Below are 24,159 nucleotides of genomic sequence, written 5' to 3'. Positions count from 1 at the left end.
AGACTCTGCTTCCACCACCTTTTCAGGAAGAGAGTTCCAAAGACTCACTACCCTCTGAGAGAAAACATTTCTTCTCATCTCTGTCTTAAATGAGCGACCCCTTATTTTTAAACAGTGACCCCTTTCTCAGGATAACTGGGGATGGGTACTAAACGCCAGCTTTGCCAGTGATACCCACATCCTGAATTAAAAATATACCAATGGCCGGGAAATGATTTTCGATCTTGAAGCATTCCTGGTTTCTGTGTGAAAGTTGTACCTGCCTTCAGAGCTATTCAGCTGAAGGGCCAATGCATTACAAGATAGAAGGAGAAGGCCATTCAGCCCCTCAAGCCTATTCCACCATTCAATGAAATCATGGCTGACTTGTATCTTAACCCCACTAAGCCACCTTGGTCCTGTATCGCTAATACTCTTGCCCAACATAAATCTCCTTGTTGTCATTTTCAATTGACCTGAACCTCAACGGATGGTTTGGGGAGAGAGTTCCAGATTTATAGGTTTCCTTGGAAAGGAAGAAAGACTTGCATTTATAAAGCACTTTTCACAAGCTCAGGACCTCCCCAAGAACTCGACAGCCAATGAAGTGCTTCTGAGGTGTAGTCACTGTTATAATTTAGAAAACATGATCACAGCTTTTACAGCACACTCCAAACGCACAAGAATTGGCCTTCAGTGGGATTTCCTCACAGCAGCTGAAACCCTGTTTTCATAAATACCTTTTCACCACTTTCATCTTCGTTCTCCATTGTCTTTCATATATCCCTTTGAAAACTCGGGGTCACAAATATTAAAACCTTTCATGTTCCTATTTCCTCTCTATTTTAGGTAAATAAAATTTACAACGCCTGCCCCTGTTCACTCACAAATATCCTGCAAAATGTGAATGTTCTTTTAAACCTTTGAGACTCCTTTGAAATGCAACAACTGCGCATCAATTTCAACACGTATCCCCAAATAGTCGTTGGGTAGAACAAAACTTGAGTATTGCTGAAAAAAGACATTTTGTCGAAGCTTTTCATCTTGCACTCATCAGGACAATTACAAGAATACCAATGTCAGGGGAAGCAACAACTTTATACTGTATGAGCGGAGAGTGCTGATTGGTAGAGACGTTGCCATGGAGAATGCATCAGTTGATGGTAACTGACAGTTAACTGCCAAGCATTGTTTGAAATTTAAACCAGGCTGCTTGACTGATTGGTCAAGACAGCATTCGCTGGTTCTAATTTTAAGATTCTGCTACCTTTTCCTGGTTCCCCCTTAAGCAGAAACAGTTTTTCTCTATCTCCTATGTTAACTCCTTTAATCATCTTAAACTTCTCAATTAGATCACTGCCTTGAATCTCCTGTATTATAGGGAACACAAGCCCTGTCTCTCTTTCAGCCCCGGGATCATTCTGGTGAACCTACACTGCACCCCTCCAAGACCAATCGATCCTTCCTGAGGTGTGATTGTCAGAAGTGAATGGAGTAATCTATTCCCAAGAAACACTAAGACAGACTGTGAGGTGAATCAGGGAGTATTGAAAGGGCATTGACTAATACAATATTCTAGCCCAACACTCCTGCAAACCAACACAACACACCAACAAACTCCGAAAATCCATGAGCAAGCCCCAGAACACACAAACAAACACAATACATGACTGGTTGTTAACAGCACTGGGGAGGGGGGATGTGAGACAGAACAGATGTGGGCAATATTGCAGAGAGGGTGAAGTAAAAGGATTTACTGATAGTTAGAACTGAGAATGGGACAATTAACTGGGAAACACAAGTGAGCTGGAGATGGAATGTTTAGTGAGAGCCTTAATCCACCCCTAGTTTGTACTTAGTATAAAACCCCCAGCCAGGGTCTCCTTGTAGAGGTTCATGGGCAATGGTAGTATTGTGGTGTAATTAACAAACTAGCAATCCAGACACCCGGACTAATAATCTGGAGTTGTGAGTTTCTCTCACCAGGGCATTTAATTTCAATTCAATAACAAATCTGGAATAAAATGCTAGTCATGACATTGTTGTAAAAACCCATCTGGTTCACTAATGCCCTTTAGGGAAGGAAATCTGCCCTCCTTACCTGGTCTGGCCCTACACGTGACTCCAGAACCCACAGCAACGTGGTTGACTCTTAACCACCCTCAATTGTAGATGGCTCACCTTAAGGGAAATTTGGGATGGATAGCAAATGCTGGCTTTGCCAAGAACTAATAAAAAAAAAACCCACAGCATTATGTTCCTGTGCTGATGAGGGGTTGTATATAAATCACGAGTCAGTTCCTTCCCTCAGGAACCCTGGTCAGCAAATGCCAGCAATGCCCACCTGCCAAGGATGAATTACAAAGTAGTGCCCTCCCACCAATGATTTCCTCCGTCACTCCTCTCTCCTTACCCCGTCAAAGTGCTGGGAGAGGGAATATATAAACGCTGATAAAACAACAGCCCACACTGCCAGAAATTCCCTTTCCAACGTGCCTTCGAATGACAGCTTGCTGATCACATTATCAAGGAATGGGAAACACTTGTCCTGTGTGTGTTTTGTTGGTGAACAAGGAGTGGGAGATGTGGGTCAATTCCTGAGCTATCACTAAGCTGCCGTGGAAACTAGCCAACGTAGATGTTTTCCTGAAAAAATAAATATTTAAGAAAAATGTTTTGAAAGGTCCTGTGGAGCGTTCCCCACCCACCCCACCATGAGGTGTGCCAAACCAATGGGAGCAGGAGAAGCGGTCGAGCCTTCCGAGTCCAGCCCCTGCATTTTAATCACATACAAAACCCTCAGCAGTCATGTGAGGAATGGATTTAACTCTGCAGCAATAGGAAACACACTCTATAAACACAGGCTGCATTTACAGCCAGCTTCAAGGGCGCCTTGTTTCAGGTAGGTCAGTCCTTGAATTTTAATACAACATGTTTTTTTTTTAAAAAGATGCAATAACTGGCTTTCAGATCCGAGGGGATTTATTTTATTTATTAGTCACTCTGATCAGTCACTCTGTCAAGTTACATGTCAATTTCCGAATTGTATCACTGTCCCAGACAGTCATCCTGATGGGGATACAATATTCCAGCGTCTCGCTTCCTTCCCTTCTGCGATTTGAAACTAATTATTTTTGTTTTAATTCTCCCTCCGCCAGATTCTGGGTAAAATATGTCGGGTTTGGCACATCTGGAACCGAGCGAGGGAGCTTTTCGGATACTCCGATGTGCTGCCAATATTGACATGTTTGCTCTGGGAGGGTTACTGTCGGTCAAACTGATAGGGGGCCAGTTTTGGGTGGAGAGAGAGACAGACAGAGAGAGAGATGGAAGGAAGGAAGGAAGGGGGAGAGAAGGAGAGGGGCGAGAAAGAAAGCAATAGAGGGAGGAAGGGGGAACGAGAGGAAGTGGGGAGAGTGAGGAGGGAGTAGAGAGAAGAGAGGGGGAGAGTGAGAGGGGTGAAGGAGAAGGGGAGAGAGAGAAAGAGAAGGGGAGAGGGAGTGGTGTGCTCAATGTGTCCAGAAGTTTTATCCGAAGTCCAACATTGGACAGTTAATTCAATAAATCTGGAATATAAAGCTAGTCCCAGTAATGGTGACCGTGCAACTGTTATTGATTGTTGTAAAAACCCATGTGGTTCACGAATGCCCTTTAGGAAAGGAAATCTGCTGTCCTTACTCTCTGTCTGACCGACATAAGCCTCAAAAAGTCTCAGCCGTGGCTCAGTTGGTAGCACTCTCGCCTGCCAGTTAGAAAGTTGTGGGATCAAGTCCTTAAAAATCGAGGTTGACACTCCAGCAATACTGAGGGTGTGCTGCTTTCTCAGAGGTTCTGTTTTTCTGGATGTTAAACCTCAGGTGAATGTTAAAGATCCATGGCATTATTTCGAAGAGGAAAAGGGAGTTCTCTCCAGTGCCCTGGGCCAGTCAACATTACAAAAGCCGATTACCTGGCTATTACCGTACGACTGTGAGAACTGGCTGTGCATTTCCTACATTATAATAGTACTTCAAAAATACTTCATTGGCAGGAGAGAGCTTTGTGATGCCATACAAGGTGCTATACAAATGCAAGACTTGATTTTTTTTTTGCAGACCCACAGCACTATGGTTGATTCTTAACTGTCTGCTGAAATGGCCTAGCAAGACACTTAGTTGTATTAAAGAAGGCAGCTCACCACCACGTTCTCAAGGGTGATTAGGGATGGGCAATAAATGTTGGCCTAGCCAGCGACACCCACATCCAGGGAATTAACAAAAAGAATTATTGCATCCCCAGGTTAGAGTGTGCTCTGCAAGCTGAACTCAGCCCTTTGGGGACAGTACAGTTGGACGTGGTGCCCCTGACAGGGCAGCCAGTTATCCCCAACCGGAAAATCGAAAGTGTGTATGTGGACGAAGGCAGTCGCGTTGCCCCTGCAGACGAATAGTCTGCTGATATTGTCAAGTTGATACACAGAGAAAATGGGAGCCAAGAGTAAAGAGAGCACCAAGGGCTTGTGATACAAATGCCAGGGACTTTGAGAGGAAGGAGGAGAGAATTTTACCAGTGGAGTGTCTGGATGTTTCTTCTCCCGATTCAGTGCCCAGATCTGAATGCGCTTCCAGTATTGTTTCTCCCCTATCACTGACTCTACCCACCCATTCACTCCTCTCTCACAGCCCCATGTACACTCTCCCCTATCACTGACTCTACCCACCCATTCACTCCCCTCCCACATCCCCATGTACACTCTCCCCTATCACTGACTCTACCCACCCATTCACTCTCCTCCCACATCCCCATGTACACTCTCCCCTATCACTGACTCTACCCACCCATTCACTCCCCTCCCACATCCCCATTTACACTCTCCCCTATCACTGACTCTACCCACCCATTCACTCTCCTCCCACATCCGCATGTACACTCTCCCCTATCACTGACTTTACCCACCCATTCACTCCCCTCCCACATCCCCATGTACACTCTCCCCTATCACTGACTCTACCCACCCATTCACTCCCCTCCCACATCCCCATTTACACTCTCCCCTATCACTGACTCTACCCACCCATTCACTCTCCTCCCACATCCCCATGTACACTCTCCCCTATCACTGACTCTACCCACCCATTCACTCCCCTCCCACATCCCCATGTACACTCTCCCCTATCACTGCCTCTACCCACCCATTCACTCCTCTCCCACATCCCCATGTACACTCTCCCCTATCACTGCCTCTACCCACCCATTCACTCCCCTCCCATATCCCCATTTACACTCTCCCATATCACTGACTCTACACACCCATTCATTCTCTTGAGAGAATGTTCTCATCACCAAAGACATTCAAAGGAAACTCCTCAATATTTGACACTATTTAGATCTTCACCACTGAATCTGCAGCCTCTGTCCACCATGTACTCTTCAATCCTCTAGCCAGAATTATAGCGATCATCATGCCATAGATCCAGCATGCACAGGAGGTCATTCAGCCCATCATTCCTATGCTAACTCTCTGAAACACTTTCCCTCTAGTCCTGCAATTTTTCATTTCTAAATATTTATTTAATTCCGTTTTGAAAGTTTTTATTGAATCTGCTTCCATTTCCTTGCAAGTAGCACATTTCAGATCACAACAACTCGCTGAGTAAAACAATTTGTACACATGTCGCCTTTGGTTCTTTTACCAATCAACTAAAATCTGCTTGGCCTGTGATTCCTTCCATGGCCAAATATCCTACTGACAACCATTCATTCAGTTCAGTGAGAAAGCATTGTTGAAGATAGACTTCCTTAACTACAACCCAAAAGGAAACAGTAAGAGCGACTGGCAAGATGTTAGGAGGAATTAGAAAATGTGAAAGGTACAATGTTACCACACCATGGGAGACAGAGGGAGAGTGTAAAAATATCTCCTGATCAGGCTGATTATCTACACTTGTGATTTTGACACTTCAGTTCTGATGATGAGGCTCATCTGATGCCATTATTTAATCAATGTGCTTCAGACATTCTGATTTGTTTGGTGCTGTCAAAGTGGTTAAGCATTCTCCTCACTGCCCCAGTCCCCACACTCCCACCCACCCACAGTCAGCTGATATAGACCAGATCAAACAGATTATGGATCTGTGCAACCACTTAATGCAATTGAGTTAAACATCTAGCCAGTGCTGTACCTGCCCTGGGAGTGTTTGATGGGGACGGTGTAGAGGGAGCTTTATTCTGTATCTAACCCTGTGCTGTACCTGTCCTGGGAGTGTTTGATGGGGACAGTGAAGAGGGAGCTTTACTCTGTATCTAACCCCGTGCTGTACCTGTCCTGGGAGTGTTTGATGGGGACGGTGTAGGGGGAGCTTTACTCTGTATCTAACCCCGTGCTGTACCTGTCCTGGGAGTGTTTGATGAGGACAGTGTAGAGGGAGCTTTACTCTGTATCTAACCCCGTGCTGTACCTGTCCTGGAAGTGTTTGATGGGGACAGTGTAGAGGGAGCTTTACTCTGTATCTAACCCCGTGCTGTACCTGTCCTGGGAGTGTTTGATGAGGACAGTGTAGAGGGAGCTTTACTCTGTATCTAACCCCATGCTGTACCTGTCCTGGGAGTGTTTGATGGAGACAGTGAAGAGGGAGCTTTACTCTGTATCTAACCCCATGCTGTACCTGTCCTGGGAGTGTTTGATGGGGACAGTGTAGAGGGAGCTTTACTCTGTATCTAACCCCGTGCTGTACCTGTCCTGGGAGTGTTTGATGGGGACAGTGTAGAGGGAGCTTTACTCTGTATATAACCCCGTGCTGTACCTGTCCTGGGAGTGTTTGATGGGGACAGTGTAGAGGGAGCTTTACTCTGTATCTGACCCTGTGCTGTACCTGCCCTTAATGAACATAAAGAATTTGAAAAAAGTTAGTGTATTACAGATGTGATGCCACTGTATAGTTGTTTAAATGTAAATATAAATCATCTTGTGTTTATTAGGAGCTGTGTCTGTTTGGCATAGTGCGGATTGGATCCAGATAGCTGCCGACCTGAGGGAGTAAGTCATTGACTCTGATTTCTCTTCAAACTGCGATGGTGGACCACCTGCTCTCTACTGACGCAAGCTTCCTGTCAATGAGACCCCCTGTGGGTTACCTTAGCAACATGGTGATGGACAGCCGGGGCTACCAGATGCTGCAATCCCCCCTCTCTGAGGATGATAGCGACTGTTCCAGCTCACGCTCCTGCTCCAGTCCTGACTCTCTGGTGCTAAGCTCCAGCTACAAGAGCACTGACAGCGGGGACAGCATCGTAGATTACCTGCTTTCCCAGGCTTCCATTGGGAGTTTCCCAACGCAGTGCTGGGGCAAGAAGGATTGTCATCCAATCGTCAAGAAGGAAGCTCGGGAATTTCCCAGTTTTGGAATGGAGATGGAGGATTTGGGGTTATTCCAGCCTACGCTGGAAGAAATTGAGGAATTCCTCGAGGAGAACATGGACGTGGGCTCGAAGAATGAACCCGAAAGCGCGGCGAAGGAGCTGAAAAATGGGGATTGGGGATCGTCTAGCACAGTGCAGGAGAAAAACCAAATCAAAGCGTGTCCCATGCAAGCAAAGTATGAACAGGTCAGCAAAGGGATGAGTGTGAGGAATACTGAAGAAGCATTGAAGGTTGAAGGAGCCATCCCAGTTATTCTTCATCTCCAACCCGTTGAGGTGAAGCAGGAACACGGCAGCGCTGTTAGCCCACCACCTCGGACAGACCTGAAGATTGCACAGCTCCTTGTCAACATTCAGGGGCAAGCGTTCACCCTGGTGCCTCAGTGTGTGCAGTCGTCCAGCCTGAGCTGCTCCCGCCAGTTTGTCCGGATTGCACCCGTGCCCATCGCTGCCAAGCCCATGGCTGGAGTTGGCGACAGTTCCCAGGGCCAAGGTGGGGTCCTTCTGGGCCAGAAGTTTCAAAAGGGGACCCCAGCGGAACTGCTCAAAATGCACAAGTGCACGTTCCCAGGATGCGCTAAGATGTACACCAAGAGCAGCCATTTGAAAGCTCACTTAAGAAGACACACGGGAGAAAAACCATTCGCTTGCACTTGGCCAGGATGTGGTTGGAGGTCAGTTGAAAATTCTGTTATTGTAAAAGAAAAAGCAAATGTACGTTTCAATCACATCTTTCACAACCTCAGGACATCACAAAGTGCTTTAAATGTAGTAGTTGGCAAAGTCCCACAAACAGCAATGTGATAATGAGCGGATCATCTGTTTTTTTTTAGTGATGTTGACGGAGGGGTAAATATTGACCAGGACATCGGGGCCAATCCCCTGCTCTTCTATGAAAAGGTGGCCAAGTGATCATTTACATCCACTTTAGAGATCAGACATGGAGTTAGTTTCACAACCCACCCAAAGACACACCTGCAATGGAGCAGCTGTACCTCCGCATTGATAATGCACTGGAATGTCCGTCTAGGTGTTCAAGTTCCCAAAATGGGATTTGAACCCATAACCTTCCAACTTAGAAGTGAGAGAATTCTACTCACTAAACCACGGCTGACACAAATTGTGTGAACAAAATCCAGAGAGGTGAGGCTTTAAACCAAGGTCCCAACTGGCCTCTCAGTTGGATTTTGTTCTTTCATGGGATGTGGGTGTCACTGACGGGGCCAGCATCCCTAATTGCCCTTGAACAGAGTGGCTTGCTAGACCATTTCAGAGGGCAGTTAAGAGTCAACCATATTGTTGTGGGTTTGGAGTCACATGTAGGCCAGACCGGGTAAGGACAACAGATTTCCTTCCCTAAAGGACATTAGTGAACCAGATGGGTTTTTACAACAATCATTTCATGGTCACCATTACTGAAATTAGCTTTTTATTTCAGATTTATTTAATCAAGTTTAAATTCCACCACCTGCCATGGTGGGATTTGAACCCATGTCCCCAGAGCCTCTGGATTACTAGTCTAGTGACACCAGCCACTAGCCACCATCAAACATTAAAAAGCTTCAATGTTAAAGATTTGGATGTTAAAGATTATGTGAGTACTATTTCAAAGAGCTGGTGGTGTCCTGAGCCAGCATTCAACTCTCCACCAACATCACTAAAATAGACAATCTGCTCATTTATGTCAGTGCTGTTTGTGGGATCTTGCTGTGTGCAAATTGGCTGTCGCGTGACTGTGCTTTGAAAAAGTATCTCTTTCAGCTACGAAGCATTTTGGGATGTTCTGAGATCGTGAAAGGCGCTATAAAAATGCAAGTCTTCCTCTCTTCATTCGGGAGATTTTCTACTTTAGCTTTCCTGAGAGATGTTGGGTGTCACGTGTTGGGAAAATTGGATCATCCCCTCAACGGACAGACAATCGAGCTGAAAGGTATGAGAAATGGGAAAATGTCAGTTTGGTTCCCAGATTCACTGGGATGCTGCCTGGCACGAGAAATGACCAATATGAAGAAAGACATTAAATGTTGGGTCTTTTTCCATTAACACAACACACATTACAGGGCAATGTTTAAAATAGTGAAGAGGTGGGACAGGATAGACAGAAGCAGATATTTCCAGCAGTTGAGGGGAATCATAGACACAAGATTAAATGTCAGAGATTTCGAACAGAGAGCAGGAGAAACCTCTTCACATGGAGAGTTGCGAGGCTGTGGATTCACTCCCTGGGTTAGTGGTTGAGGCAGACACTGTGTCAACATTGAGGACTGGATTGAATGGGGCGGGTGATGGATAAAAGGTTGGAGGGAGATGGGAACAGGGTGAATGGGATTGGGACTGTTTTAACTGTCTGTTTTTAAGAAGCAAATCATGGAACGTATTCGTCAATGAGGCCACTTGAATATTCTGCCGTTTAACAACACAGTTGATTCATTTGATTTCAGTAGTTAGCTCACAATACAGCCTGGATAGATTCCGAAGCTGTCTGATGATCGAATACTTCATGGAACACAAAGCTTCTGAGGTGGGGGAGAAAGCTGTGTGGGCACAGTGCAAATGGAGAGATGGATGAATATCCTGGAGTTTTAATTGATTACCTTTTGAGGATTGGCAATTATACAGAACTTTCTCTTGGGTGAATAAAGTCCACAATAGGATAGAGTGTATGTCCTCCAAGATCTCTACCCCTCTGGTTCTGACTCCTTCATCTACCATTGATGGCTGTGCCTTCAGCTGCCTGGGCCCTGAGTTCTGGAATTTTCTCCCTAAACCTCCCCATCTCTGTAGCCCTCTCTCTCATTTAAAATCTACCTCTATTGACCAAGCCGTTGGTTGCCGGCAATAATAGCTACTTCTGAGGTTCGTTGTCAATTTGCGTTTGATATTGCTCCTGTGCAGCACCTTGGGACATTTTATTACGTTATAGGTGCTATGTAAATGTAAGTAGTTGTCATTGTTGGACTCCCTTTCCCCATTCAATACTTCTTGATCGGAATTTTTTTCAGTTCATCGGGAAATCTTAACCCAGTTTAGAAGTCAGTTGTTCCTGGTCCTTGTGGCTGTAGAACATCATCTTCCTAGAACATGCATCCTCCATGTTACCTCCGATATCTTATGTGAAAGAAAGACCTAAATTTATATATCACCTTTCACATCCTTAGGCTGTCCTAAAGTTTTTTTATAGTCAATAAAGCACTTATGAAGTCAATTTGTGCACAGCAAGAACCCACAAACAGCAATGTGATAATGACCCAGATAATCTGTTTTTAGTAATATTGGCTGAGGGATAAATACTGGTCAGGACACTGGAGATTAATACCCAGCTCCTCCTCAAAACGGTGCCATGGGATCTTTTCCATTCACCTTCGTTTAATGTCTCATCTGAAAGTGCGGCGCTCCCTCTGTACCGACCCTCTGACAGTGCGGTACTCCCTCTGTACCGACCCTCCGACAGTGCAGCACTCCCTCTGTATCGACCCTCCGATGTACCCTCTGTATCGACCCTCCGACAGTGCGGCGCTCCCTCTGTACCGACCCTCCAACGGTGCTGCGCTCCCTCTGTATCGACCCTCCGATGTACCCTCTGTATCGACCCTCCGACAGTGCGGCGCTCCCTCTGTACCGACCCTCCAACGGTGCTGCGCTCCCTCTGTACCGACCCTCCAACGGTGCTGCGCTCCCTCTGTATCGACCCTCCGATGTACCCTCTGTATCGACCCTCCGACAGTGCGGCGCTCCCTCTGTACCGACCCTCCAACGGTGCTGCGCTCCCTCTGTACCGACCCTCCGATGGTGCGGCACTCCCTCTGTACTGACCCTCCAACGGTACGGCGCACCCTCTGTACTGACCCTCCGACGGTGCGGTGCTCCCTCAGTACCGACTTTCTGATGATCCCTCTGTACCAATCCTCCGACGGTGCGGTGCTCCCTCTGTACTGACCCTCCGACAGTGCTGCGCTCCCTCTGTACTGACCGTCCGATGATGCGGCGCTCCCTCTGTACCGACCCTCCGACGGTGCGGCACTCCCTCTGTACTGACTCTCCGACGGTGCGGCGCTCCCTCTGTACCGACCCTCCGATGGTGCGGCGCTCCCTCAGTACTGACCCTCCGATGGTGCGGCGCTCCCTCTGTACTGACCCTCCGACGGTGCGGCACTCCCTCTGTACCGACCCTCCGACGGTGCGGCACTCCCTCTGTACTGACCCTCCGATGGTGCGGCACTCCCTCTGTACTGACCCTCCGATGGTGCGGCACTCCCTCTGTACTGACCCTCCGATGGTGCGGCACTCCCTCTGTACTGACCCTCCGATGGTGCGGCACTCCCTCTGTACTGACCCTCCGATGGTGCGGCACTCCCTCTGTACTGACCCTCCGACGGTGCGGCACTCCCTCTGTACTGACCCTCCGACGGTGCGGCACTCCCTCAGTACTGACCCTCCGATGGTGCGGCGCTCCCTCTGTACTGACCCTCCGACGGTGCGGCACTCCCTCTGTTCCACACTAGGAATTTCAACCTGGATTATATGCTCAAGTCACTATTTGTAGTGAAACCAGTGGCTTGTTAGTTTCCACTGTCAGTTATAATTTTGCTGCGAGTTGCTCAGGAGGAAATGATGTCCCTTCCCTACCAGAGGGAAATAACCACCAAGTACAATATTGAGTTCTTTTGATTGATGAATGGAGATGGTCACTGCTGTGATTGACTTTATGGTGATTGAAGCTGAATTCTGATTGGTGGAGAAACCGCTGATGGTGAGGTTTGGATTTGAGGGAGGCATTCGCCCGATCGAATATTTTAACAATGCAGAATCTTTTCCCACTGAAATCATCACCACCTGGGCGGTGGTGTCAAAAACCAGCTCCATGGGGGTGGAACTAGGGCCAATTTCAGGACCAAGTCAAGAAAGCTCACCGTCACTCATTAAAACCTCCAAACTGTGTGGTTACTCAGAATGCATGAACTTCCTGAACTTGTCACCACCACCCACAATATCCTTTGAAACACAGACCACGCAGGAGCAAAGAATATCCCACCAGGGCAGACATGGGGCGAGTTGCTGCTAGACTCATAACCTTTGCTGTTTAATTCCATAACTCCACAACCCTCTGACTGCAAATGATTCTTCTTTTTATTCTAACTTGCTCTTTTGTTGACTTGGGGTATTTTTGAAGTGTGAATATTTCCCTTGCCCTGGTCAGTTTCCCCTGGATAACTTTGTCCATTCCCATCGTTACCTGGAATTCTCCAGTGTCATCACCTGAAACAGCAAGAATACAACTTCCTTAATTTTTCCCCTTGGCCCGTGTTTTCCGATGCCTGGAGCCAACTTGGTTCCCTATCTCTGAAACACTGCCAAGGGGCAGTCAGTGTGTTTAGTGGACTTGGGGTTCGACATGGCCAGCTAACGCAGAGCAGAAGTTGAGAGAGCAGATAGAATGTAGAGCCACATAGTCAAGGCAGTAGAATAAAAGTGCTGTAGACTGTGTGGAACTTTTAGTTGACAGCATTGAACATTGAGACCTTTGCTTCACCAAGAGCCCCTTATGAAAGAAAGGCTTGCTAGCACTTTTCACAATTACTGGATGTCTCAAAGCACTTTACAGCCAATGAAGTACTGTTGAAGTGTGGTCAATGTTGTAATGTACGAAACCTGACAGCCAGCTTGCGCATGGTAAGATCCCACAAATGACAATGTGATCATCTGATAACAGATAATCTGTTTTTTGTGATGCTGATTGGGAGATAATTATTAGCCTGGGCACTGGGGAGAATTCCCCTGGTCTACTTCAATACAGTGCCATGGGATCTGTTATATCTCCCCAAGCCAGCAGGTGGGGCCTTGCTGTGACATTACATCAGGAAGACGGCCCTCCAACAGTGTAGCACCTTCTCAGCAGAGCACTGCAGGTTTAGCCTTGGCTTTGTATCAAAGGCTGGAGTGGTACCCGAACCTGGAAATCTTGTGGTTCCAAGACCAACATGCTACCAACCAAGCCACAGTGGACACCTAGGGATGAGTTGGAGGCAGTTCAGGAAAGAGCTACAAGGATGATCCTCGAGTCTCAGGGGGTTTACCTGTATCTTATGAATATCCTTCCCGTGAATGTGCTGTATGTGCTGTGATCACACTGTCCCGAGGTTTACTCAACTTGTTGTCTTTCACCTCCAGTGAGCTCCCAGAAACCCCTGTACGACAGCTCTGCTTCTTTCAAATTGACTGGAACTCCAAAACTCCGCACATTTTCTGTTTGTTACATGTTACGTCTGTAATATTATAAATATTGAGTAATTTCACTGGCCAAACTAATACAAAGAATTTTCCCTGGCCCATCCTTCTGTCCTTACATTTAATTTTTAATAAATTGAGCATTGCTGGCTGGGCCAGCAGCTGTTGTCCATCCCTAATTGCCCTTGAGAAGGTGGTGATGAGCCACCACCTTGAACCACTGCAGTCCCTGTGGTGTGGATGAGGCCCATGAAGGGATTGGAAAACAAGAATGAGAATTTTAAAATCAGGTTGTTGTGGACCAGGAGCCACCATAAGTCAGTGAGCACAGGGGTGATAGATGAACGGGATTCGGTATGAGTTAGGATACGGGCCGCAGAGTTTTAAATGAACTCCCCTTTATGGAGGAGGGTAGATGGGATGCTGGGCGGGAGAGAACAATAAAATAAAAACAGAAAATGCTGAAATATTCGGCAGGTCTGGCAGCATCAGTGGAGAGAGAAACGGAGTGAATATTTCAGGTCAATTCATCAGAATGAGAAGGAGATAAGACTTGCTCTGGGGAGACAATGGTGTAGCAGTAATGTCACTGGACTGGTGATCCAGAGGCCTAGGTTAATGGGTTCAAATCACAGCCTGTGGAATTTGAATTCAATTACATTAATCTGGTGTTTTAAAAAAAAGCTCATGAAACCATTGTTGATTGTTATATGAATTAGGATCAGGAGTAGGCCACTCGGCCCCTCGAGCCTGCTCTGCCAATCAATAAGATCATGGCCAATCTGACTGTAACCTCAATCCCACATTCCTGCCCACCCCCAATAACCTTTCACGCCCTTGCTTAACAAGAATCTATCCACCTCTGTCTTAAAAATATTCAAAGACTCTGCTTCCACCACCTTTTCAGGAAGAGAGTTCCAAAGACTCACCACCCTCTGAGAGAAAACATTTCTCCTCATCTCTGTCTTAAATGAATGACCCCTTATTTTTAAACAGTGACCCCTAGTTCTAGATTCTCCCACAAGAGGAAACATCCTCTCCACATCCACCTTGTCAAGTCCCCTCAGGATCTTATATGTTTCAATCAAGTCACCTCTTACTCTTCTAAACTCCAGTGGGTACAAGCCTAACCTGTCCAACCTTTCCTCATAAGATAACCCACCCATTCCTGGTATTAGTCTGGTAAACCTTCCCTGAACTGCTTCTAATACATTCATATCCTTCCTTAAATAAGGAGACCAATACTGTACACAGTACTCCAGATGTGGTCTGACCAGTGCCCTGTATAACTGAAGCATAACCTCCCTACTTTTGTAATCAATTCCCCTCACAATAAATGATAACATTCTGTTAGTTTTCCTAATTACCTGCTGTAGCTGTATACTAGCCTTTTGTGATTCATGCACAAGGACACCGAGATCCCTCTGCAACTCCGAGCTCTGCAATCTCTCACCGTTTAGATAATAAGCTTCTTTTTTATTCTCCATGCCAAAATGGACAATTTCACATTTTCCCACATTATACTCCATTTGCCAGATCTTTGTCAACTCACCTATCCTATCTATATCCCTTTGTAGCCTCCTTATGTCCTCTTCACAGCTTACTTCCCTGCCTATCTTCATGTCATCAGCAAATTTGGCAACCATCCCTTCAATCCCTTCATCCAAGTCATTTATATAAATCATAAAAAGTTGAGTTCCCAGCACTGATCCCTGTGGCACACCACGCATCACATCCTGCCAACCAGAAAATGACCCATTTATGGCTACCCTCTGTTTCCTGTTATCCAGCCAATCTTCTATCCATTGCCAATATGTTACCCCCTACACCATGAACTTTTATTTTCTGCAATAACGTTTGATTTGGCTCTTTATCAAATGCCTTCTGGAAATCTAAGTACAGTAAAAACCCACCTGGTTCATTAATGTCCTTTAGGGAAGGAAATCTACTGTCTTTACCTGGTCTGGTCTACATGTGACTCCAGACCCACAACAATGTGGTTAACTCTTAACTGCCTCTGAAATGGCCTAGTAAGCCACTCAGTTCGAGGGCAATTAGGGATGGGGAACAAATGCTGGCCTTGCCAGTGATGCCCACATCCCATAGATAAATTTTTAAAAATTCTCTCTCCACAGATGCTTCCTAACCTGCTGAGTATTTCCTGCATTTCCTGTTTATCTTGGAAGTTAGCGTTGTAAGAGGTTTTAAGCAAGTAGAGGCAGGGAGAAGGGGGAGAAAGGAACATACAGACAGGTATGTGATAGGGTTTTTTAAGATTCGTTCACAGGGTGTAGGTGTTGCATTTTATGGCCCCATCCCACGGTGACAGTGATGGCAAATTCTGCCCAGATTTCCAGTTTTCCACTGCCCTTTGTGTGAAGAACTGCTTCCTGACATCACCCCTGAATGGCCTGGACGCTGGGAGAGGGGATAAGTTGACCATTGATGAGCCAGTGGTGGAGAGATGATTGTCTAATCTTTTGATTCTTTATTGCAGGTTTTCGAGGTCTGACGAGCTGTCTAGACACAGACGTTCGCACTCCGGGGTCAAACCGTACCAGTGTGCAGTTTGTGAAAAGAAGTTTGCTCGCAGTGACCACCTGTCCAAACACATCAAGGTCCATCGGTTCCCTAGAGTCGGCCGGACAGCCCGGCCTGTGAACTGACCGTCCTGAACATTGACTGAGCAGCGCCTCAAGAGCTGCACTTGATTTTAAATTAGGGTGGAGGGGGGCTGGGGGTGGGCATGGAAGGTTATTGTGGCAGAAGCGCACAGTTTTATTCAAGCCCATCGCAAGGACTCTGCACTTTGACCTCTTCCAAGTTAGGAGTGACCGGCGTGAACAGGATTAACCCTTTGATTTTAATGCTGCTGTGAGGTGATGGGTTCAAGATGACTGTCTCCAGCTACCAATCGGATTCTGGCCTCTTGACGAAGCAACTCCTCTTAAACTAACGCAGCAACTCGCTGAATCTCGAATGGAAGGGTGTTCCTCAGTAAAGCTTTCCTTGTTGCACTGCATGGAAAAGTTAGGCCTTTTAAAGCTCATCGTTCACTTGAAGCTCACTACAAGGCCTCCTTTTACAAAAGCAAAATACTGCGGATGCTGGAAATCTGAAACAAAAATTGCTGGAAAAACTCAGCAGGTCTGACAGCATCTGCGGAGAGAGAGAGAGAGAGTTAACGTTTTGAGTCCGTATGACTCTTCTTCAGAATACAAGTTCTGAAGAACCAAGTTCTGAAGAAGAATCTTACGGACTGGAAAGGTTAACTCTCTCTCTCTCTCCACAGATACCGTCTGACCTGCTGGGTTTTTCCAGCAATTTTTGTTTTTGCCTCATTTTACAGTTTGGGCTCTGGATTGTGAGAGGGACACTCCCAAAGTACACCTCAGGTTATCTGCTTGGCTTTTTTGAGCATGTTTTCTAGGAAATGCATGAATAAGGCAGCAAAGGTTTGTCTTTTCTCTTAATTTTACACGTGACATTTAAAAAAAAAAGTGTACAGGTACATCCCAAATTTGCAGGGCTATGGGGAAAGAGCAGGGGGAGTGGGGTTAATCAGGTAGCTCTTTCAAGGAGCCGGCACAGAAACACTGGGCCGAATGGCCTGCTTCAGTGCTGTACGATTTGATGATCATGCAGTGATTCTGATCTGGACTAGCAAACTTGAGGTTGTGAGTTCGAATCCTACCCTGGCAAGTTGTGAAATTGAGTTCAATAAACCTAGTGATGTGTGGGCTGGAAGCAGAATAAAAGGGCCAGGAAAGTTGCTGGAATGTTGTAAAAAAAAAACACCTGGTCACTAATGCACTTCAAGGAACCAATCGGCCTTAGCCAGACTGACTTGCGTCTCCAGTTTAAGCTAAGTTTAATGACAGACCTTTAAAATGAAGAAAGGTTGTATTTGTATGCACAAGCTCAAGATGTCCCCAAAATGCTTTACAGACCAATGAAGTACTTTTTGAAGTGTAGTCACTGTTGTAATGGAGGAAACACAACCGCCAATTTGAGCACAGCAAGATCTCACAAACAGCAATGTGATGATGGCCCAATAATTTGTCTGTGATGTTGGTTGAGGGGTATATATTGACAGTGCAGCACTCTCTCAGTACTGACCCTCTGACTGTACAGTGCTCCTTCAGTACTGACCCTCTGACAGTGCAGCACTCCCTCAGTACTGACCCTCTGACAATGCAGTACTCCCTCAGTACTGACCCTCTGACAGTGCAGTGCTCCCTCAGTACTGACCCTCTGACAGTACAGCACTCCCTCAGTACTGACCCTCTGACAGTGCAGCACTCCCTCAGTACCGCAGTGGGAGAACCAGTCTGGATTATGGGGCTCGATTCTCTGGAGTGGGACTTGAATCCATAACTATCTGTCTTGGAGAGCGTGCTATCACCGAGCGGCAGCTGAGACTTGATGTTGCTTTGAGGTGGCTGCAGAGCAAATAGTTGCAGGAAGGGAAGGGGTTGAATCTTTTCAGGGTAACTTGGGATGGTCAAGAGTTGTGGTTTTAACCACTTTCCAAAAATAAAAGCTTACTTCATTGGAGTGACCTGCATCAAACCCGTACATGTTGGGACCATTGTGCTGATCCCTAATCGTTCAACACTCAACCTATTTAGTACCTCAGAAAACTGTCCTGGAGGTTGGAAAGCCTCTTCTGTGGCCTCTGTTAAATTGTAGCATCACTCTGTTGCCCAGGAGACAGGGCTGATCCTCCCAGTTCCCATTGTCCTCCATTGCCAGGGCAGCTAACGGGTTTGAAGCTGTGTTTCCCGTTGCCGACCTCCTCGCTCGTTCCCACTGGGGAATTCCGTCCAAGTCCAGGTGACCAACCAGTTTAATTATTAATCTGTGAAGCCTTCAAGTGACCTTCCAGAAACTGTAGATAGCAGCATGGCTGAAAAAAACTCTCTCCACTGGTGATGGAGTGCTTTGTATTTATATCAGGCCTTATCAGCTTTCTCCAAACACCTCAATTGCCTTACCTACAATCAATGACTTTGAAGTGCCCAGGCTTGTTATGTAGGTGGATGTGGCTGCCATTTTGTGCACAGCAAGATCCCAGACACAGCAAGTGATGAATGACCAGTATTTGGTGGTGGTTGAGAGTAAGCTAGTGGACCAGGAAGCCAGGGAGATCCTCCCTGATCTTCAAAGAGTTCCCCAAGATCTTTAACGTTTACCATTGACTTTCCAACTCACCCTTTCTTTCTGCATTTTTATAAAAATATCCACACACTTAATCTGCTTATCATGTTACTTATTTTGCCAATATATTTGGTATTAAACAAAAGTAATGAAGAGTTTGCAATGACCAAAAGCTTCCAAGTTCCCTGAATACCTATGGACATCGCACCTTTCTATGTTAGAGTCATTGGTTATCGCAAAATATTCCTGGGATAATGTCGACTGTAACAAGCTGTCTCACCTTGCCCAGAATTTGGGGGTGATGGTGCTGTAGTAGTAATGTCACTAGCCTAGTAATCCAGTGGCTCAGGTTAATGCTTTTGGGGACATGGGTTCAAATCCCACCATGGCATTTGAATTTGAATTTAATGACTAAATCTTGAATATAAAGCTAGTCTCAGTAACGGTGACCATGAAAACCATTGTCAATTGTTGTAAAAACCCATCTGGTTCACTAATGCCCTTTAGGGAAGGAAATTGGCTGTCCTTACCTGGTCTGGCCCACAAACCCACAGCAATGTGGTTGACTCTTACCTGCCCTCTGAAATAGTCTAGCAAGCCACTCAAGTTCAAGGGCAATTAGGGATGGGCAACAGAACCAGAGAACACAACCTACCTTGAGAGGTTAATATTGATTCATTCAAATTTCTTTCAGAAATTAACATTTTGGGATCCAGTATCTTGAGTAAATTGAGACATAATGTGTGCTGAGTGGAGTGTATTCAGGAGGAACAGATGACTTTAGACCAATTGTCCCCAAACCTCTTCCCCCTCCGGGGGTTTTCCTCACCTCGTGTCTGGGTATGTTGTAGACTCATTGATGGTGATCGATCACTGTGGTTAGTCGATAACTCCATTGTAACATGTGACCACCAGGATGTGAGAAGGTGAATTCGATGGACCTTGACATTTTCTTGCCAAGCGGTTGTGGTGTTCCTGAGGTTGGGAGTTCTCAATGTGTTTGTTTAGTTGGCTAGCCTCCAATGAAGTGGGGAGATGTGCTGTATAATACCACCCATCCTTTAAACTCCAGTCCACTCTTTCAATTTCTGAAGACTGTAACAGAGAACATGACAACATCCTTCCTGTGATGTAGAGTTCTGACTAAAGTAGACAACCCTGTAGGCAAAACAATAAAATCTGCTCTGAGGTAAAATGGGTTCTCTGAGAAATAAGGATCAGCATTTCTGGTTGGCTGTATTCCTGATGGATTCAACACATGACCTCCTCCCTCCAATGGCCTTGCGTCTCTGCTCCCAGCCCTCTCTCATTGGTCTCCCAATATGTCCATCCTCGCAAAGCCCCTCCGTCCCTCAGCCAATTGGAAATCAGACAGATATTTTGATTACCTGATTGGATGATTCACTCTCAATTTCAAACCAAACTTGTTTTCTTCTCATCTCCAACGTTTTCATTATTGTATTTTAACACTTCTATCAGTTATTTTTATTTTAAAGCCTGCATGATTGATCCCCTGGGATTTTCTTCCCAGCTGTATCCTGGAAATTAATCTTCAATTCCTGGAGACTCCAGGACAATGCTGGAGACTCCAGGACAATCCTGGAGATTCCAGGACAATGCTGGAGGGTTGGCAACTCATAGGCCCAAAGCCTAACTTAAAATATTGCGTGGTTCCTTACACACTCAAAACATAAAACAGCCTTTTAAATTCCACAAGGTGAGGATATAATTTAATGTACAAAAGCAAAATATTGCGGATGCTGAAAATCTGAAATAAAAACAGAAAATGTTGGAAATAGCAGGTCAGGCAGTATCTGTAGAGAGAAACAGGGTTAATGTTTCAGGTCAATGGCTTTTTATCAGAACAATTTCATTAGCTTGGTTTGGAAACTGTTTTGCCTAGACAACAATTCTGCAATATGTTTAATGAGTGATGCACTGTACAGAGAGAGTCCTTGTCCAGCTGCCATAGACAATGTGGTTCACGGGGTTAAACTCGGAATCTGTTTCATCGACATTCTCTTTCTGCTGTTGATTGTGTTTGGAATCTAAAGCGTTGCCGATTCCTCCCTGTCTGGTACAGAAGCGAGGGAAGGTAGTTTTTAATCGGAGTGGTTTTTAAATTGATTATCGAAAATGGGGAGTTTCTCCATCTAACACCGCTTTGTGTAAAATAGAGTTTGTTTTTCTTTGAAAGAATGACCTGTGCCATTCACCTCCTCAGGCCATTCCAAAGCACTATACAACCAACTAAGCATAATCACTGTTGTAGTGTAGGAAATGTGGTGTCCAAGCACAGAAAGATCCCACAAACAGCAATACGATTATGAGCAAGTTTTAGTGATGTTGACTGTGGGATAAATATTGGCAAGGGCTGCTCTGCTTCAAAATAGTGGCTGTGGAATCTTTTACACCCGCCTGAGAGGGTAGACTGGGCCTTGGTTTAATGGTCTCAAGTGAGAGCTGACACCTCCGACAGTGCTGCACTCCCTCAGTACTGTGTCAGCCTGGATTATGGGCCCAGGACTCTGAAGTGGGGCTTGAACCTACAACCTTCTGACTGAGTGGCAAGAGAGAATGCGTTTCTCACTGAGACGCTGCTGACATGAACAAGCCTACGACTCCTGGTGTGGGCTGTCAGAAGTTAAGATCAACAATGGGTTTCGATCAGGGCCAAACAAAACCCTTCTCGAGTCTCTGCCATGCCTCCATGTCTTGTCTTCCTTGCCTTGTGCTTCACCCCTACACCCTTTCCATCCCCTGTCCTCATCTCACCAGCAGCCCTTTGCAATTCAGCCAGTTCGCTAACTCCCCACACAGGACTCCCTCTAACTTTCACAGTCCAGGAATTAAAATTAATTCAACTAGGAAAAATCCAGGACCTTTTGGACATTTCAGCCTTATTGGTGTCCCTATAGTAGTTGGAATACAGTTGTTAACTTAGTGACTTATACACATTTATAGAAGCAGTGTACATATATATTTAGCAGTGTGTTCATTCTGACACAGTACATTATGTTTAATGTAGCCAATCTAGTTTGCATCCTATGAATGTGTGTACATATCCTGTATACAGTTAGGCTTTATATAGTTAAACAACTAGAGATTTGGCACTGATTATGTAAATTTTGTGAATTATGTGATGTACATATAAAGCAATTCTGTATATTTTCTTTGTTCTATAAAATATATTTACTTTAAAAAAAAAATAACATTAATTTCAGAATATAAGAGAATTTTTGATGAACTGTTTTTTGAAAAATTGGAATTGGCCTTTGTATAGCTGGATGTCCTCAGACCCTGCCAGTCTGATGCTGATATGTGGATTTGACAAACAATCGCCCTTCCTCTTGTTTGTCCTTCAAGATGACGATGATTATGTTCATCACCTGGGAGTTTGGTAGGGTTCCGGTTGGTAGGTGACTGCTAAGACCTGTGGCCTGTGCCCAGTAAATAGGACAGGATGCCACAGGCAATCGAGTTTTGGACAAGTTACTGGTTTGGGATTTTCTCTGCTTGTGTTTTCTCTCTGCCTGATCTGCACTTGCTTTCACAGGAGGCCAGACCATGTTTTATTTGGTTGCACCAGGTCCGGTGATCCTGGGCGAGATTCTCCCAGGACTCGGGGTCATATCAAAACTCCTAAGTCTTCAGAGTGTCCGTGTAGAGCTCCCTTTGACTGTCATGAGAGTGCACCCCAGACTCGAGTTCCCAAAACGATTCCCTTTGGTAAGTGAGTGTCGGGTGAGTGTCAGTAACCAGGTCACCTCAGGGTGTGGTATTTTGACCATCTGATCTCCAGAAGCTTCCAAAAGCAGCTCAAGTGAAAGCAGTTGAGCTTCTTGGCATAACGATAGTGCACAGTCTGAGTTTCACATGTGTAGCGCAGAGTGGGCAGGACTATTGCTCCACAGTTTGGAGGGGAGACTGACTCCTTTTCGTTCCCAGACTGATGCTCGATGTCTGCCAAAAGCTACACTTGCTTTGGCAACTCTTGCATGTGTCTCGTCGTCAATGTAGACAGCTCGAGAGAGAGAGTGTGTGCGCTGCCAAGATAAGTGAACTTAATCCATGACCAGAACCTGTCAGTGGATGAAACTTTGGGCTCGAGTCAGGGCTTTCCTGGAGCAGATTAGTACATGAATTCACTTTCTTTTGTGCTGATCGTAGACCCCCTTCTACCAGCTTCCAGACAGTAAGATTTAGATTTCTATAGCGCCTTTCACACCCTTGGGATGTCCCAAAGTGTTTTACAGCCTCTGAAGTACTTTGAAGCCTGGTTACTGCTGTAATGTAGGAAAGAAGGCAGCCAGTTTTCCCATAGCAAGATCTCACAAAGAGCAACTGGATAATGGCCTGGTAATCAGCTTTGGACATGAGGCCAAGTCCCCTGTAAGGGGGTGGAGGGGGAGGGCTCTATTGTTCTTCAGAACAGTGCTTGAGATCTTGTACATCTGAGAGGGCAGACAGGGGCTTTGGTTTAAACTCTCATCTGAAAGACTGCCAGTGCAGCACTCCCTCAGTACTGACCCTCTGACCCTCTGACAGTGCAGCACTCCCTCAGTACTGACCCTCTGACAGTGCAGTACTCCGTCAGCACTGACCCTCTGACAGTGCAGCGCTCCCTCAGTACTGACCCTCTGACAGTGCAGCTTTCCCTTAGTTCTGAACCTCTGCCAGTGTAGCACTCCCTCAGTTCTGACCCTCTGCGAGTGCAGCACTCCCTCAGTTCTGACCCTCTGCTAGTGCAGCACTCCCTCAGTACTGACCCTCTGCCAGTGTAGCACTCCCTCAGTTCTGACCCTTTGCTAGTGCAGCACTCCCTCAGTTCTGACCCTCTGCTAGTGCAGCACTCCCTCAGTACTGACCCTCTGCCAGTGCAGCACTCCCTCAGTACTGACCCTCTGACAGTGCAGCACTCCCTCAGTACTGACCCTCTGACAGTGCGGCATTCCCTCAGTACTGACCCTCTGACAGTGCAGCACTCCCTCAGTACTGACCCTCTGCCAGTGTAGCACTCCCTCAGTTCTGACCCTCCAACAGTGCAGCACTCCCTCAGTACTGACCCTCTGACAGTGTAGCACTCCCTCAGTTCTGACCCTCTGACAGTGCAGCACTCCCTCAGTACTGACCCTCTGACAGTGCAGCACTCCCTCAGTACTGACCCTCTGACAGTGCGGCATTCCCTCAGTACTGACCCTCTGACAGTGCAGCACTCCCTCAGTTCTGACCCTCTGCCAGTGCAGCACTCCCTCAGTACTGACCCTCTGACAGTGCAGCACTCCCTCAGTTCTGACCCTCTGACAGTGCAGCACTCCCTCAGTACTGACCCTCTGACAGTGCAGCACTCCCTCAGTTCTGACCCTCTGCCAGTGCAGCACTCCCTCAGTACTGACC

At 46.2% G+C, this 24,159-nt stretch overlaps 1 protein-coding gene across 1 annotated transcript; it reads left to right on the top strand.

The window, feature by feature from the left end:
• The first annotated feature begins 6,953 nt into the window (after window positions 1–6,953).
• Window positions 6,954–16,559, top strand: klf15 (Kruppel like factor 15). Its single transcript, XM_078542895.1, has 2 exons — window positions 6,954–8,051; window positions 16,100–16,559. The coding sequence occupies exons 1-2, from the start codon at window positions 7,030–7,032 to the stop codon at window positions 16,266–16,268; spliced, it is 1,191 nt and encodes a 396-aa protein (XP_078399021.1). The 5' UTR covers window positions 6,954–7,029; the 3' UTR covers window positions 16,269–16,559.
• The last annotated feature ends 7,600 nt before the right edge of the window (window positions 16,560–24,159 follow it).

This window comes from Cetorhinus maximus, chromosome 6 (genome assembly GCF_964194155.1).
Source record: "Cetorhinus maximus chromosome 6, sCetMax3.hap1.1, whole genome shotgun sequence".
Lineage (NCBI taxonomy): Eukaryota > Metazoa > Chordata > Chondrichthyes > Lamniformes > Cetorhinidae > Cetorhinus > Cetorhinus maximus.
This window is presented reverse-complemented; position numbering and strand designations above follow the sequence as displayed.